General features: G+C 32.3%; 2 protein-coding genes across 2 annotated transcripts; both read right to left on the bottom strand.

Annotated features, from left to right (window-relative positions):
* Positions 1-170: 170 nt before the first annotated feature.
* Positions 171-3,917, bottom strand: LOC130798337 (uncharacterized). The gene is made up of 3 exons (XM_057661275.1): positions 3,576-3,917; positions 1,446-1,975; positions 171-518 (listed from the first exon to the last, which is right to left on the bottom strand). Exons 1-3 carry the CDS (start codon positions 3,753-3,755, stop codon positions 452-454), a joined length of 777 nt encoding a protein of 258 aa, XP_057517258.1. The 5' UTR covers positions 3,756-3,917; the 3' UTR covers positions 171-451.
* Positions 3,918-7,666: 3,749 nt separating this feature from the next.
* Positions 7,667-11,570, bottom strand: LOC130798347 (uncharacterized). Its single transcript, XM_057661286.1, has 2 exons — positions 11,214-11,570; positions 7,667-8,726 (listed from the first exon to the last, which is right to left on the bottom strand). Exons 1-2 carry the CDS (start codon positions 11,373-11,375, stop codon positions 8,160-8,162), a joined length of 729 nt encoding a protein of 242 aa, XP_057517269.1. The 5' UTR covers positions 11,376-11,570; the 3' UTR covers positions 7,667-8,159.
* Positions 11,571-15,731: the final 4,161 nt, after the last annotated feature.

Here is a 15,731-nt window from a genome sequence, read left to right as displayed (position 1 = left end):
CGCGAATCAAAAAAGTGAAAATATTACGTATTTATGTTTTAGTGTATACGTTATTTGTAAGAAAAATAAGTAACACGTTCTCTTGTATGTCCATGACTACCCTAGACTATGTAATCTTATGGAAAGCTTTATAGTTTTTGTTTGATCGTTGATCATGCTTATGTTACTTATGCTCAATTTCTTCATTGTTTTCTTCAATATATTATATATATAAGACTAATACATGTTATGCTATTATATGCTTCTCATTATGTTTTTATGTCATTTTTATTGTGCTAATAACTATTAAAACTGTCATCAATCAGTTAATTTACCAAACACATACGCATATCAATAGATAATAATGTAATTTAAGTTTACAAGCCTTTATCTTCAAAGATCAACAAAGGATCAACAAAGAACTCTTCATAAGATATGTAAGCCTTTATCTTCAAAGATCAAAACGAACGCCTTATCTTGAAGTCGAATTTAGCAGTAGCGGTTTGTGGACGTTAGGCTCCTCTGACCATACAGTTTGCCTGAAACCGCACAAATAATTGTATGGACATACATTATGAATTATGCAGCTAATAAATGAAAAGAAAATGAAACTCCATTTTCTGAAATATATTGAACTACAAAGTTTTTCTGTAGATGCTAAAAAAAGGACAATAATATACATATAGGCTCAAAAAGCAATTTAAGTTAGACTCTTTTGCAAGCCCATCTTGTGTGGTTGATTAAACATCCACAATCAATCAGTTTCTCCAACAAGTTTGAAGCTAATCATAGAGTATACTCACTCCATCCTCTGAGTTTGCTACATTTTTTGCAAGATCATCTTGCATAGTTAATTAAACATCCAGAGTACAACATATTGTACGTCTATACACATCAGTTTGAACTTTTGGTAGCATTAGTTATTTCAAATAATATCAGAAGCCAACATGACATAAAAAAATAGAATATTTAGCGCCAGATATGAGGAGGGCATATGCAGAACCCACAATTCTCGCCTAATTGACTCTCTTCTAAGGATGTGTGATAGAGTATATATAATATACCATGAGACTACAACCATCAGCTTAAACTTTCTATGTTGTCAAGGAACTAACTCAACCAAAAGTTTAAACTGATGGTTGATGCATCGATATATGTTATATACTCTAACATGCCCCCTCAAACGAGAGCCCTTTGGGGTAGAAGTGTGGATGCAACACAAGCTCTCCTCATACCTGACGCTGAGTATTCCATATTAAATAAGAGGTGGTTGAGATTCAAATTCAAACCCATGACCTTTGTCACGCTGACTTCTGATAGCATGTCAATGAACCAACTCAACCAAAAGCTTAAGCTAATGGTTGACGCCCCATAATATGTTATATACTCTAACACATGTCACTCATATCAATCATCAAGATAAGGTAAAAATTCACAATGAAAGTAGCATGAGTTATATTACTTACACCGAGTCACCTGTTACTTCAATATCAGGATTATGATTATTCTTGTTCAGTTTGTAACTATGAAAACACCTTGGGGAAGAACTAGCAGTATCCAAGAAATAAAGCAAAACCACCATCACAAAGCTACAAGCCAACATTGCAATAGCACCAAAAATCCAAAGTAAAAGAGGGAAAGAGAAGTAAAAGGCTCTCAATCCCAAAGACCAGAACAAGCCACCTCGGTTCAACTGTTGCATCACATATTCGACGAACTCTGCTCTATCCTCGCCTTCGTTTGATGGTAAATTAAGTAAGAAACTAACATGGGCATAGTATCTGATACTCTGCATATTGCAGAAGAATGCTAAAAGGAAGCATATTAGAACTGATAAATATTTGGTGGTGTGAATTGTGTATATATCGGAACTTGAATCGCTTACGACAGCACTGATAAGGGAACTCAATGTTATAGCTATCGTAGCCAAAAGTGTTGCGGCCATTAGGTTGTTCCGTATTGTTTGAACTGCTAGAACTCCATTTTTTCCCGGATCCTGAAAATCAATTTTGAAGAAACAAGTTATGCATAAGAAGATTATCAACTATGACATAAACAATTTTTACACAATCATATATTATTTCTTATTCTTGGCCTCAATCATAGCCTTAAACTTTTGCTTTGACATGGTATTAGAAACCAGCGTGATAAGAGGTCACTGGTTCAAATCTCAACCACCCCTTATTTAAAGTGGAATATTCAGTGCTAGGTATGAGGAGGGCTTGTGCTGCATCCACACTTCTAGTCCAAAGGGGTCTCGTGTGAGGGGGTGTATTAGAGTATATAATATATCTTGGGGCCTCAAACATCAGCAACATCAGCGTAAGCATTTTATTGAGTTGGTTCTTTGACAACTATCACTAACAAGGATAAGGTTGCGTACACCTAACCCTTACGAACTCCGCCCTGAATGAGAGACACCTAATGGAATTGGGCCCGATTGGGTAATAGAATGCTGGTGTTGCATTGTTGGCAACAAGGGAGAAACAATTTCTAGAAAAATGTTTCTTCTCAGATAAGTAACACAGCTGAAGTGTTCTTATTACAAATTGATAAGGATATACACTCAAACTCATACTCCAATACCCAAAACCAAATTCTGAGTTGGGGCAATAGACCTAGCTATAACATAGTCCAATAAAAGTTGAGATTTTATTGACTTAACAACATACTCGATCTACCAGTTCCCACTACCTTGACATTAAAACAATTCACCAGAACTGAACTTATGTTATTTGTTGGGTGATAATATGGGGCATGATCTGCCTATGCTATTGTCCGAGTCATTTGATCAAAAACACTATTAATATTCAATTGTATAAAAACATAAAATGATAGTCGAGTTGGCTTTGCACATGTGTAGTGTTCAGCCCATCTTGTACTATTCCAAGTAGAGGAGATTCACCTTTGGTGACGATCACACACTAAACTTGATTACTTCTACTAATAGGCAATAGCTAGGAAACTATCACAAAAAGCCATAATCATAATCAAAAGCAAAAAATCATTATACAAAATTTCTTTACACAATATTAAAAGCCAACATCATGAAAAGTCCCCGATTTGAATTTCATCTACTCGTTGAGGACATGTTACCTTGGACACAATTTTGTTAGGACATGACAATTCATGCATAATCATCCCGTGGGTTCATTTATGTAGACATATCCACAAGACACCAATGGGCTCAGGCCTACAAATCCCCGATCATGAGTGTTGACTTGTATAGGTTCACTCTTTCCAAAATCATATGGTATTAGGAAGATTACCCATACCCATCAAGCAACTCAATCGTGTAGACACACCACAGGGCACCAATGGACTCAGGCCCACAAACCCACAGGTCATGATTGTTGACTTGAGCCCATAAACCCACAGGCAATGAGTTTTGACTTGCATAAGTTCACTCTTTTCCAAAATAGTATAATATTAGGCGGATTACCCATACCCTTCAAGCAATATATATAAATCTACAGCCCACTATTTCACTAACGTGGGATTTTTCTTAATAAAATATTTCCAACAAATTTAAGTTAATTGTATCAAAAAATATTAAGAAATGGGATGATAAAAAGAAGAAAAGAGAAGAAACTGACTGCCATCATATGGAGAACCCATTGTTGTCGGCTAAGAGAATTAACACCAACAACAGTAGTAGTAGGATGGCGAATAATAGTGTAGAAAAGCCAGAGATGATATAATCCAAGCACTACTAGCCCTGTTGGAACTAACACATAATCCAAATACTCTGCTTCTTCCATCTTCTTCAATTTCATTATTCTATTACAATTTACGATTTACAATTTACAACTCTGCTGATTTTTCTACTTATGTTTATTAGTATTAAAATAATAAAAAAAAGAATTGAATTTTATATCAGTTGGAGTAAATACTGTTTTGTACAAGCAAAATGTTGGGATCAAATGCCATTAAATGTAAAACAATATTGTCTTATGGGATGAATCCTATAATTTGTTTATTTTTTTAATAAATTATTTTAAAATCTTAAGTGATCACTTTAATATCATAACTCATTTTTTTACTCTAAGACTATATAAGTTCACAAATTTTTATGAAAGACGGTCTCTTTAAGACACTATTTTTTATTGGGTCTACCCATAAAGAAAAATATAGAGTAAGAGTAAACATTAAATTTTAATAAACTGGGCCTAAAAGACGTCTCTCAAGAGACTGGCTGATAAAAATCATCACTTTAAAATCGTAAGTGATCACTTTAAAATTATGAGTAATGGAACTACTTTAATCCTGCACCAATGATATTAGTTTTTGAAGGTTAGAGCCACTAGTAATAATGCTCCCAAATATGTGATTCAAATTGATTTGGATGCAGGAAGATACCGGAAATTTGATCAAGTTGCTTTTTCTAGGTGGGCAAGTAGCAAATTATCCTTATTATGATAATGAAAATAATTTATAATATAAAATTTTATAAAATGTATTATATTATTTTTATGATTATAAAATTTTATTATAAAAAAGTGTCTTTTTGATTTATTTTTCATTACTACCTAATATCATATTTTCATATAGTAATGAGATTTTTTTACAAAAATTATACTAATTTTTCATTTTCAATTTATTATCCCTACTATTTAATACCTATTGCCAACAGGCCATTAAAGATTTGAATCAATTTGCAAAGTTAAATTTAATTAATTAAACGCAAAATCTTGTTTGAGATGGTCTCTAAGAGAAATCGTCATTAATAGACCAGTCCAATTAAATTAAAAACATAAAGAAATGAAACAACTAATTATTGCGCAATTACTTAACCTTTTATGACAGTTTTCTCATTCATCTTCATTGCAAAATCCTTCAACACCCATTATTCTCTCATCTTCCAAGATTTTTGAACGCATAATCTTTTTTTTTTTTTTTGACGATTTTTTCCTTTATAATCTCAGATAATATATATTTCCATCAAATTCATGTTTTATTTCTTTTTTTTATTAAAATTTTAGGGCTTATATTCGTCATTCTTTTTGTTAAATTCTGCATATTAGGGTTTATTATTGATTCAATTTTTGCTAAATATTTTGTATTGTATTTAGTTATGAGTTCTTCAAACAAGAACGCGAGTTTAATAGGTGATGATGAATATTTCAAAAAAATTAGTTTTGTTGTGTACGTGGTTTGTTTACTGTGTGCTTCTTTAGGGTTCATCAAGTATCCATTTAGGATACATCAAATAGGTACTAAGAATATCTTTGGTGTTTTATAGCGTGTCAAGGAGGAAGTAGGAAAAGCTCTCAAAAGTATAGGGTGAGCTAAGCCAGTTGGTCATGATAACATTCCACTTAAAGAATGGAGGTGTTTAGGGCAAGAGGTTATCCTTTCATTGACTTCCCTTTACAATGTTATTTTGAGGACGCATAAGATGTCAAATAAATGGAGGGCAACACATTATATCATTGTATAAAAATAAAAATGATGCGGAAGTATGTGGGAATTATAGAGGGATCAAACTCCTTAATCACACGATGAAAATTATGGGAAAGAATGATGGAGAGGAGACTCCAAATTAAAGGGGGAGGGTAATAAGTGAGAACCAATATGGCTTCATGCCAAGGAGATCAATCACTGAGACTATTATTATGTTTTGAGGAGAGTGATGGAAATGTATAGGAAGAGAAAGAAAAAACCTGCATATGTTTTTCATCGATTTAGAGAAGACTTGTGATAGTATATCACGGAGCATCATCTGGGATAGCCTCGAGGCTAAGAAAATTTTACGGAAATACATTGAGGCAATATGAGATATGTATGACAGAGGTCGGAGTTTCAACTAGCATGCAAAAACCTTTTGGAAAAAATAATTTTTTTTTCCAGTTAAAGTGGGTCTACATCAGGAATCAACACTAAGCTCTTTCATTTTTGTCATCAACATGGATAAGCTTTTCAAATCTATGTGAAATATTGTGTTATGGTGCAAGCTTTTCGCTAACGATATAGTATTGATAGCAAAAACTAGCGAAGAGTTGAATGATAAATTAGAGGAGTGGAGGACAATTTAGAAGATAAAGGGTTGCATATAAGTCATACAAAAATAAATATCTGAGATGTGATTTCAGTGTGATTGAACTAGAAGGCGATTCAGAGGTGACAATTAGAGAAGAAATTTTTGCTTGTACGAACAAGTTTAAGTATATATGCTTGTTTATGGAAATTTATGGAGATGTTACTCACCAATACAAGCAGGGTGGGTTAAGTGGAGAGCGGTCACCATAGTGCTTTGTGATAAGAAGTTTCTGATTAAACTTAAAGTAAATTCTACCGAATTGTAATTAAATCAAAATTGTTGTATGGACGGATTGTTGGTCCGTAAAGAAGAAATTTGAACAAAGGATAAAAGTTTTAGAGATGGATATGTGGTAGAACAAGGATCGATAAGTTGTAATTAGACCATAAATTGTTATATACTTTATCGCACTTTCTTACTCGAGAATCGAGAGCCATTTAGTGCTTAGGAATATTTTTGAGCATGTTTAACATGTTCGACTGCATAAGACTACTAAAAATTTGTGACTTAAATATTAAATTACGTAATATATGTTAAGTTTTTAAAGATACAAACTTATTAAAAAATATATCATAATTTTTAAAATTACACAAAATATTCAAAAAAGTTTTAATATTTTATGGTCGTTGAGGACAATTTGTTGACTTTGAGAATTGTGACAAGAATCACAGAATCACGTGCATGATGCATGGTAGCGTAATAAGTAGTAAACCATTTGAGGACGTCTTCTAATTTAACGAAATCTTTACTTTGAAGGTAGTTTGGTGATTAATTTGATCAACTGAATTATTTTTTTAACTATTTAATTAATTAAAAACTCAAAATAAAAAATCAAGCAATTAAAATTTAAAGGAAAGTCAATTTACTAAACTTACTTAAATATGTCATATCTAGTTTTTTATTATTTTGGATAAAAATAAAGAATTTTTACTTAAAATTATAAAAATTAATTTTTTCATAGACAGTAATTAGTGAAAATTAAACTTGTACTATGACATATACTAATAATAAAATAAGCCCTCAACCACAATGTGCTGCAAGATAATAGAATATTTGTTGTTATCCAATGTACATTGTTTGTGAAATGTCGTGTCTTGAAAAGATTTCTCAATTTATTGTATATGAAATTTGTTTAATTTATTTTGTAATTCGTTTTATTAAATTTGTTTTAATTTATTTTTAATTATGATTCTTATTTTTACGTTTAATTTGCCTATTCATTTTATTCACAAATTTCTTCTATTTTCCTACAAAATTTATTTTTTTTTTCCGTCAAATATTTACTCTTTTGTTGCATTTATTCAATATCTTTTAAGTAAAAAAACTTTCGCTATTTCAAAAAAAAAAAAAAAAAGCTTTCACATCGTAATTCAAAATAATCCAAAATAAATATAAGAGTGAATATGCGGCAAATTAAATAAGAGTATATCTCATTTGTGCTTCGAATGTTGGCATATAACATCTGGATTCCTCACATTCCACAAATTAGCTAAAAATGTAATTTCTTTATATTAATAAGTTTGTTATAATCTTTCCTAAAAACTTTCATAAACAAGCTAGTTAAACGACTTCTAGTAAAGACCCCAAAAACAAATATTCTGATCTAAATTCTATAAATCACAAAAAAATTATTTTAAACTGAACAAATAAAAAAAAATGAATCACATTCTTTATCTTCATACCTACTTATATCGGTAGACTAAACCTTCTTTATACAACTATACAGCTACAAATTAATTTTTTTATCTCGATTACAAACTAATTAATAAACAGTACCAAATTACATACTTACATCTATATCTAAATTCTACAACATTAATATCATTATTATGGTCTACAAACAAGGCATTACATTACAATAGGTATATTCTATATATATTACTCTATTTAAAAAGGCAAATATAGTACAAAAACACATTCCTCCTTGCCCTCTCCCTCAAGGGGTATGGGTATAGTATATCCGCTAACTCTCCCACTTGAATTTTGACTTATACCTCTCCCACTCAGATTCTGACTTTGTACGGGATATTGGGTTGATGATCATGACCATGACCATAGTACAGAAAGTACACTGTAAACTAAAATAACAATAGTCCTCTAGGGCAATAACATGATGAATAGAAGGGACTTGGGAGTACCTTCATATGTCATTCATGACAACATTCGGCAGCATGCCATTGTTATCGGAATGTTTGAAGGATTCACAGTGAAGATGGCGCGTAAAACTGTTGGTGGTGTCAAGGAAATAAAGCACAATCGACATCAAACACGAGCAACCAAACATAGGGATAGGACCGAAAATCCAAAGAAAGAGAGGGAATGACAGGTAGAAAGCTCTCAAGCCAAGAGACCAGAAGAAGCTGCCTCTGTTCAAACTTCTGGCGGCGTATTCCATAGCCTCTTTTTTGCCTTGTGAGGTTGGTAACGTAGCCAAGAAGCTCACGTGTGCGTAGTATCTAATCGACTGGACGTTGCAGAGAAAGGCTACTAGGAAGCAGAGAATGAGAGCAAAGTACTTGATCGATGACATGATTTCGCTCTTGTTACCATATACTAGTTTGAAGGATGCATTACTCACCGTTGATGTACTGCTTACAAACACCCCGATGATGGAGCTTAGCGTTATGGCTGTCGTTGCCAATAGGGTGGACGCCATCATGTTGTTGCGAAGTGTTTGAACCACTAACACACCATTTTTCAGGGGATCCTGAAAGTTCATACACAATCAAATCAGACTGATGTAATGTACAATCAAATTACACTCATGTATTGTATTGTGCTAATAGTTTCTACATAAATTGTTGTGAGAGACGGTCTCTCCGAGAGAAGCATTAAATATATGATTTAAATAGCTCAACTAATATAAATTAAAGAGAAAATAAGACTTCTTGTTTTGAGGTCGTCTCTTTGAGAAACGGTCTCTCATAAGAGTGGCTGTAGTTTCTAATACTACCTAAACTTCCGATATACTGAACACCCCACCAACAATGCTCTTATCTGAAACCGTTTCTGAACTAGTACGGATTTATTTTGAGTTTCCAATTCCACCGTTTCATAATACCATAAGAATATCGAGAGACTGATGTTTCGAAATAAGGTTTATGGGTGGCGGGGGATGGACTACTTAGACAGTTTATGATCCTAATGATCATCCATAAAGTGCATTCGATTAACCATTGTAAACGCAAGGGATGCGTGGTAAGAATATGAACATCCACTTCAGTTCAATTCTGCAGCATTAAGCAGAAACAACTAGGCACATCCTTTTCTTACGGGTATGGTCTGTTGTCCGTCTTACCCTCCAAATCCTGATCATTGTTTCTCTGAACGTGATATACTAGGTAGGATGAATTGATGATCCATGCATCCAGTTAAATTCTATGTTTCGAGAATGTCAAAACCCTAGGATGATGCTTCATAGATCTACCAAATAGTTAGCAAGCGTGTATACAGTGAATAAACCTTCTGACCTTAAAGTCTTAAAGGTCGGAACAACTTTCAAACACTCCAATAGGTTTCACTAGTGTAATAGAATTCGCCAACTCACTTTTAGAATTCGTGATTCGCTCAAAACGTCCCCAAAATAGCCTAAAGTTGACAATGGTTCACATTTTTTGATTCGTAAGAAGATAAGTGAATCATGTGACATCGGGTATTACAGAAGATAAGCATATTTAAGCAAAGTAGAACAAGTGCACCAATGCTCCAATCTCTTGCACACATCTTGAAGGCTCCAATAGTTGGACCACAAGCCTTCTATACCAAATTATATAACAAACCTTTTTCATACTTACCATTTGATGGGTGTGTCACCTCACTTCAGTAGGAATATGTGAAAATAAGAAACAAACACAATTCGCATTAGTATAACACAAATGAATAGCTAATTCTCTTTTTAAATTGGCGTTCACTTAAATTGGTTTAACATAGGCCAAAATCAGTCATAATTTGCTTTCTTCGATTTGCATTTATAAGGAGATTAGCTCATCATGTAACTGATTTATCTCTTCCTTCCATCCACACATTTTAAATGATTTGTCTTATCACCATTAGACTAAACAACATATTAAAAAAGCCATAAATTGTAATTGCTGCAAAATGAAGGGGACAGAGGAGTAGTTAATGGGTTTGCTAAGAAACTTTGATCATTGTGAATGCCTTAGTCAAGTACCTCCTTAAAACAAGCAACAAAATTGGGAAGAACAATTGATTTATGCTTGTTAATACACGATAGAAGTTGCAAGTGATGTTTGCTATCAAGGATTAATAGGAAACAACTTCTTTGTTAGTGTTGTCACCAACAAGGGTAAAGTTGCCTATATCCGACCCCACAAATCCCAACGTAGGTGGGACCTACTAATGGAATTAGGGTAATATGATGTGATGTAATGTAGGCTGCAGCTATTTCTCCGATCCAGGTGCTGTAAGGCATGCTCAAGTATTGAAACAAGGATCTCTTAATAGTTAATACCAACTAGTTTTAAAGTAAAAACTACTTCACAATAATTTATCAAAACATAATATTTATCAACAAAAATAATGTCAGCCTCCCTTAAAATTCTAAAAAATATCCCAATTATTTTTCAAAATGATCCCACAATAATTTCAATCGTTTTTTCACATTTTTACAAGTGTTCAAAATGTCATTATTTTGACTTATGAAATTAATTGTATTGGGTTTCTGTACCGTATGAATTCATGTTAAAATCATAATTTATCAACATCAACTACTATATAATACTATATTTTCTTGATATAATAATTACAGTACAGAAACGGAATATTCATCTGGGATTCTAGGACCAATAACCATCTGCCAGAATTGCATAAAAAAAAAATTAGTTCAAAATTAACCCGATTAATTATAGAATCAAAATACATCCTCAGTATATTTACATATATTGTCGGTATTCAAAATAGACACAACAATCAAATATTCATATGACCTTGTAATTGAACTCAATTTGACCCAATTTAAAAATTGATTAACTATCATACAGGAGTAAAAACCAACATGGACACACGAATCGAGTCTAAACCGCCTCAAAATCAACCCGATAACCCCAATGAACACCTCTAGCAGCAACCAACCATTAAACAGAAATTAATAATTAACAATTGTAGTAATATTCAATAAAAAATTAGAAAAAAAAAGAAAAAATAGTGAAATTAAAGTGAAAAGAAGAAATCTTACAGCCATTAAAGAGAAAACCCATTGAGAACGACTCTCAGCGTTAAGGCCGATAACAGTATGTCTAGGATTACGTTTAATAGCGATAACAAGCCAAGTGTGATAAGCAACAAAGACGAACAAACCCAAAGAAACTAGTACAAAATCAAGTTTCTGTACTTCCATACTCAATCTGTAATTCACTGCCTAGCTTTACTGTTTCTCGATTGGATGGAAGTTGAATTTTTTGTTTGATTTGCAGGGTCGACCGGGAATTCGAAAAGTGATACTTGTTCGACTTAGACAAGCCTTGATTTCGCTCAATTGAAACTTAGAAAAAGTTTGAAAAGAAAAGAAAAGGATAGGATACCTTAATATAACGGTTCCGGATTATGACTTAAAAAGTTACGCTCTTTTATTTCATATGGTTAAAAGTCGTCATCATCCTATTTATTATGTCGTTAATTTTTTTAATGAAATGACTAAAATGTTTTTAAATTTAATTTCCTATAAAACGCTTTGATCTTACTTCATAGTTTATAACACTTTTAAGATATTTGGCAGACAACTAATAGCTGGTAGCTGATTATAATGGCCGATTTGGTCAACTGATTCTATTTACGGGTTTGACTAGTTGATTTTAAACCTGTTGTAAATAACAACTTTTTCAAAAACACTATTATCAATAAGTTGTTTCAATCAGCTAGTTTACAAAATATTAAAATTGACTGGTTTGACCAATCAACCCTTTATTTATAGCAAAATAAGCTAAGTCATTTTGCCAAACACTCCTTTATCTTTCTAAAAATAATAACGACTTTTAATAATGCCCCTTTTATTTTGCTGTTCGGAATGGAATGCAACTCATTTGTCATTGTTTAGAAATATCCCAATTTCCAAGCATAAATGACTGAAAATAAAGAATAAAAATGAGTCATAATCGTACTTATCAATACATTTCCCACACAAGTTGATGTTCGGAGTGTCAAAGGAGGAGGAAGGCAGCGAATAGATTATATTTGTCCATTCTTTAAGAAAAGGGCAGATAGGAATATGCGCACTAAAAAAACAAAAAATGTATAAGTGATAAAAATAAAAGTATATTCTATGGGAGAGTTGAGAAATGTATTGATGAGATTAATAGCCTGGTTAATTATGTTGATGAAAATTAGTGATGGTCATGGGTTGAGTCGGGTCTGGATCAGGTCAAATTTGATTCGAAGTCAGACTTATTAAGTTTTGGTGAATCCATACTCGAACTTGGACCTGCCAAATTTTATGAGTCTAAGGTCCTAAATAGGTCTAATTTAATTATACATACTTAAATTTTATTATACTTTAAAGTTTTTATTAGTACTAAAATGAGCTGTAGCTTGTATATAAGTTTAAATTAAGTCCAAATAGATATCAAATAGGTTTAGACAATTTAGAATTGATTTTGAAAATGGTTAGGTTTAGAAAGAGTTTGAGACGACGGGTCTAATGAATATGAGTCTTAAATGGATCTAAAAAGAAGGTTTGAATCAAAAGACCCTAGACCCAATCGTAAAACCATTTTTTAGATTCGAACCTTGATCTATACTCATTAAGACTTCAAAAAATTGGACTCATATTCTAAAATTAGGGACAGTTCTAGGGCAGAGCCAACTGAATCTTGAACCTGTTAAACATTTAGAGTATATAGACCTAGATTTATATATACTACATACTTAATATAGTACTTGTAATACCCCAGATTTAGTGTTCAGTGCACCTAGCGGGGGAAAAGAATCTGAAGTTACGGTCCAACGAGGACGTTGTATTCTTAAGTGGGGGTGAGTGTAATACCCCATATTTAGCTTGAAAAAAAAGGATTGATAGACTACTCATATCAATAAGGTACATCTTCTTTTCTAGGGAGCCCATTTGCTAAGAACTCCACAGTTAAGCGTGCTTGGTGGGGAGCAATCTTAGGATGGGTGACCTCATGGGAAGTGTTCTCGAGTGCGCACGAGTGAGGCCAAAGTGCGCTGGAAAGACTTGTGTTGGTTTGTGGGGCCAGTCTACAGTCTCCATGAGTAGTCACCAGTGGTCCGAGGGGCCGGGGTGTTACAGTAGTGGGACTAAAATAAATATATTATAAGTCCAATTAAATGTCTCAAAGAATTTGATGAATCAAAACTTTGATTTGTAAGTTTAGTTTGATGAATCATTACTTCGATTCATAAGCTTTGCTTGGTAAAACATTACTTTGATTTGTAAGTTTTGCTTGGTGAAACATTACTTTGATTCATAAGCTTTGCTTGGTGAAACACTTTTGTTTCAAAAGAAGGTATTGCTTGATGCATAGCTCTATAAATAGAATACTCCATGTCATTTCTTATTTTTCTCTTAAGAATACTCCAATTCTTGTTCTTTTTTTCATTAGATAATATTGAGAGAGTAATTAACTCTCAATATCATTAAAGTTCTTAATTCACCACAACACTTGTATTTACTATTGCAATTTCCTTGTGCTAGGATTTTGTTGTGTAGATTGTATCTCGTTGTGTAGATTGTATCTCATTGTGAATTTCATTTTATCATCCCAAGTACCTTTGTGGGAGAAAATTACGATAGAAAAGTGCATGGACGCCTTCTACTCATATCAAGTTTCCGAATGACTTTTTTGATTGTTGCAACCATATTTTCATCGTCTCCTTGGTAATTCAACAAGAGTTTAAAGCTATATATAAAGGATTACAAATAGTGTAGATTTATCTTGTAACACATATTTGTAATACATCATTATAGTAATAGAACCAATAAACATCCTTAATGGAACTAAAGAAAAAGTATAAATAATGATAAAAATAAAAATTGAGCAAATTTATTAAAATAAAAAATTATACTATTTTGTACGATTCAATATATCACACTTGTTGTCTATGCATTTGAGTTTGAATTGCTAATTTGACGTTCATTGATAATCATTTTGGTGAGGAATTTTCTATTGCTAATTCGAAACAAATGTCAACTTTTTGATACTTCTAGTGCTCGATCGATCCCCGAGTAATCGTGTTTCATAGTTGAGTAAATTTTGTAAAATAATTGTTGTTAAAAGTAAAATGAAAAGGAACACATGTGAATGCTTTGTCGTTCATTTTGTCCTCTTTTGTTTTAGTCAAATTTTGACCAAACTTCAAAATGATTTTTTGATTTAGGACGATTCTAATTGATAGAGTAAATAATATATTTTGGAAATTTAATTATCAGCTTAAATTTTTATCTGAATTAGTTACTTGACATAGTATTAAAAGCGTAGATTTTAAGCACGAATCTCATTAACTCTTTTTTCCCAGGTGAAATCATTAGCATAGCTATGAAGAAGACGTGTTGCATCCACTTCTAGCCCAAAGCGTAGGTTATAAGGGGTATAATAGAGTATATAATATACTTTAACATTAAAGCATCAACTATTAGTTTAAATTTTTGATTAACTTGATGTCTTAATTCTACTAAAAAAACCAATATATCTTAATTTCTTGACGCTTAAGAACAAAAAAAGAAAAAAAAAAAAATAACTATTTAAAATAAAAATGAAACAACATTCAAAAAATATTCAATTTGTGACACAGGAATACAACTTATTTAAGGGTTAATTAATTCTATTTCTAATAAACTAGGTTTCAGTTTAAAATTGACAAATTGATGATAAATTAAGATAAGTTGAGGTGAATTCAATTAAAGAATTTATTTTTAACTGTATTTCTGTTTGAGGGCTAATATTTCTTTTTTTCATTAATTTAATTACTTTTATATATCTAATAGGTTTCTCATTTATAATTTTTCCCTTATTATCTGCATTGTTTCGTCAATCGTTATCACTAGTCATCCATAGTAATGGTGTAAAACTGATTTTCAAATGACTATTAAACCAATAAAATAGTAAATTTCTTACTATCGTTACCGAATATTAGTAAATGGTAATACCACTTTTATTCAAAACCTTAATACAGTTTTAAATTAGCCTTCCCAAACATCGAAAGATAGAATTAGAAGGGTCTCATTTTACAATTTCGCTTAAGGCCTCAAAAATGTCTGGACTGGGCCTGGACTCATAGAATCATCATCATCACACCCAGTGTATCCCGCTTATAAGGACTATGAATAAGGTCTAGAGAGGGAAAGAAGACGATAGCCCATACCCATAAAGAAGGGATGCGGTCAAAGAGTTTCCCGACTCAAAATTTGATCATCCGAAGACGGAGCTCATATGCTAAAAATTAATTTAGTTGGGCTATTCAACCCTTGTATGAAGAGCATCTCTCGGTGAGATCGTTGCATACAAAAATTTATGTTTTTCTTTTTATTTTAAAAATAGTAAATGGGTTGATACTTTTGTGAGAGGCGTCCCTCAATTGCTTATTATTAACAAATTTATATTCACAAACAATCAAGGAAGACGAACTCTCATAACGAGACCAAACATATACGCGCTAATCTATTTTAAATTTGGTGGTTTTTTAGTTGTTTTTTATGGCTGCAGTTGCGATCCATTTTGATCTAACATTGATTGATTCT

Source organism: Amaranthus tricolor, chromosome 13, assembly GCF_026212465.1.
Source record: "Amaranthus tricolor cultivar Red isolate AtriRed21 chromosome 13, ASM2621246v1, whole genome shotgun sequence".
Lineage (NCBI taxonomy): Eukaryota > Viridiplantae > Streptophyta > Magnoliopsida > Caryophyllales > Amaranthaceae > Amaranthus > Amaranthus tricolor.
Note: the sequence above shows the minus strand (reverse complement) of the source record. Positions and strands in the feature narration are given on the sequence as shown.

Coding starts and splice junctions, on each gene's coding strand:
- LOC130798337 (XM_057661275.1), bottom strand. CDS start 3,755: ATGAAATTGAAGAAGATGGAAGAAGCAGAGTATTTGGATTATGTGTTA. Junction 1,976..3,575: donor GGGTTCTCCATATGATGGCA/GTCAGTTTCTTC, acceptor ATTGATTTTCAG/GATCCGGGAAAAAATGGAGT. Junction 519..1,445: donor GAAGTAACAGGTGACTCGGT/GTAAGTAATATA, acceptor GTGCGGTTTCAG/GCAAACTGTATGGTCAGAGG.
- LOC130798347 (XM_057661286.1), bottom strand. CDS start 11,375: ATGGAAGTACAGAAACTTGATTTTGTACTAGTTTCTTTGGGTTTGTTC. Junction 8,727..11,213: donor GGGTTTTCTCTTTAATGGCT/GTAAGATTTCTT, acceptor ATGAACTTTCAG/GATCCCCTGAAAAATGGTGT.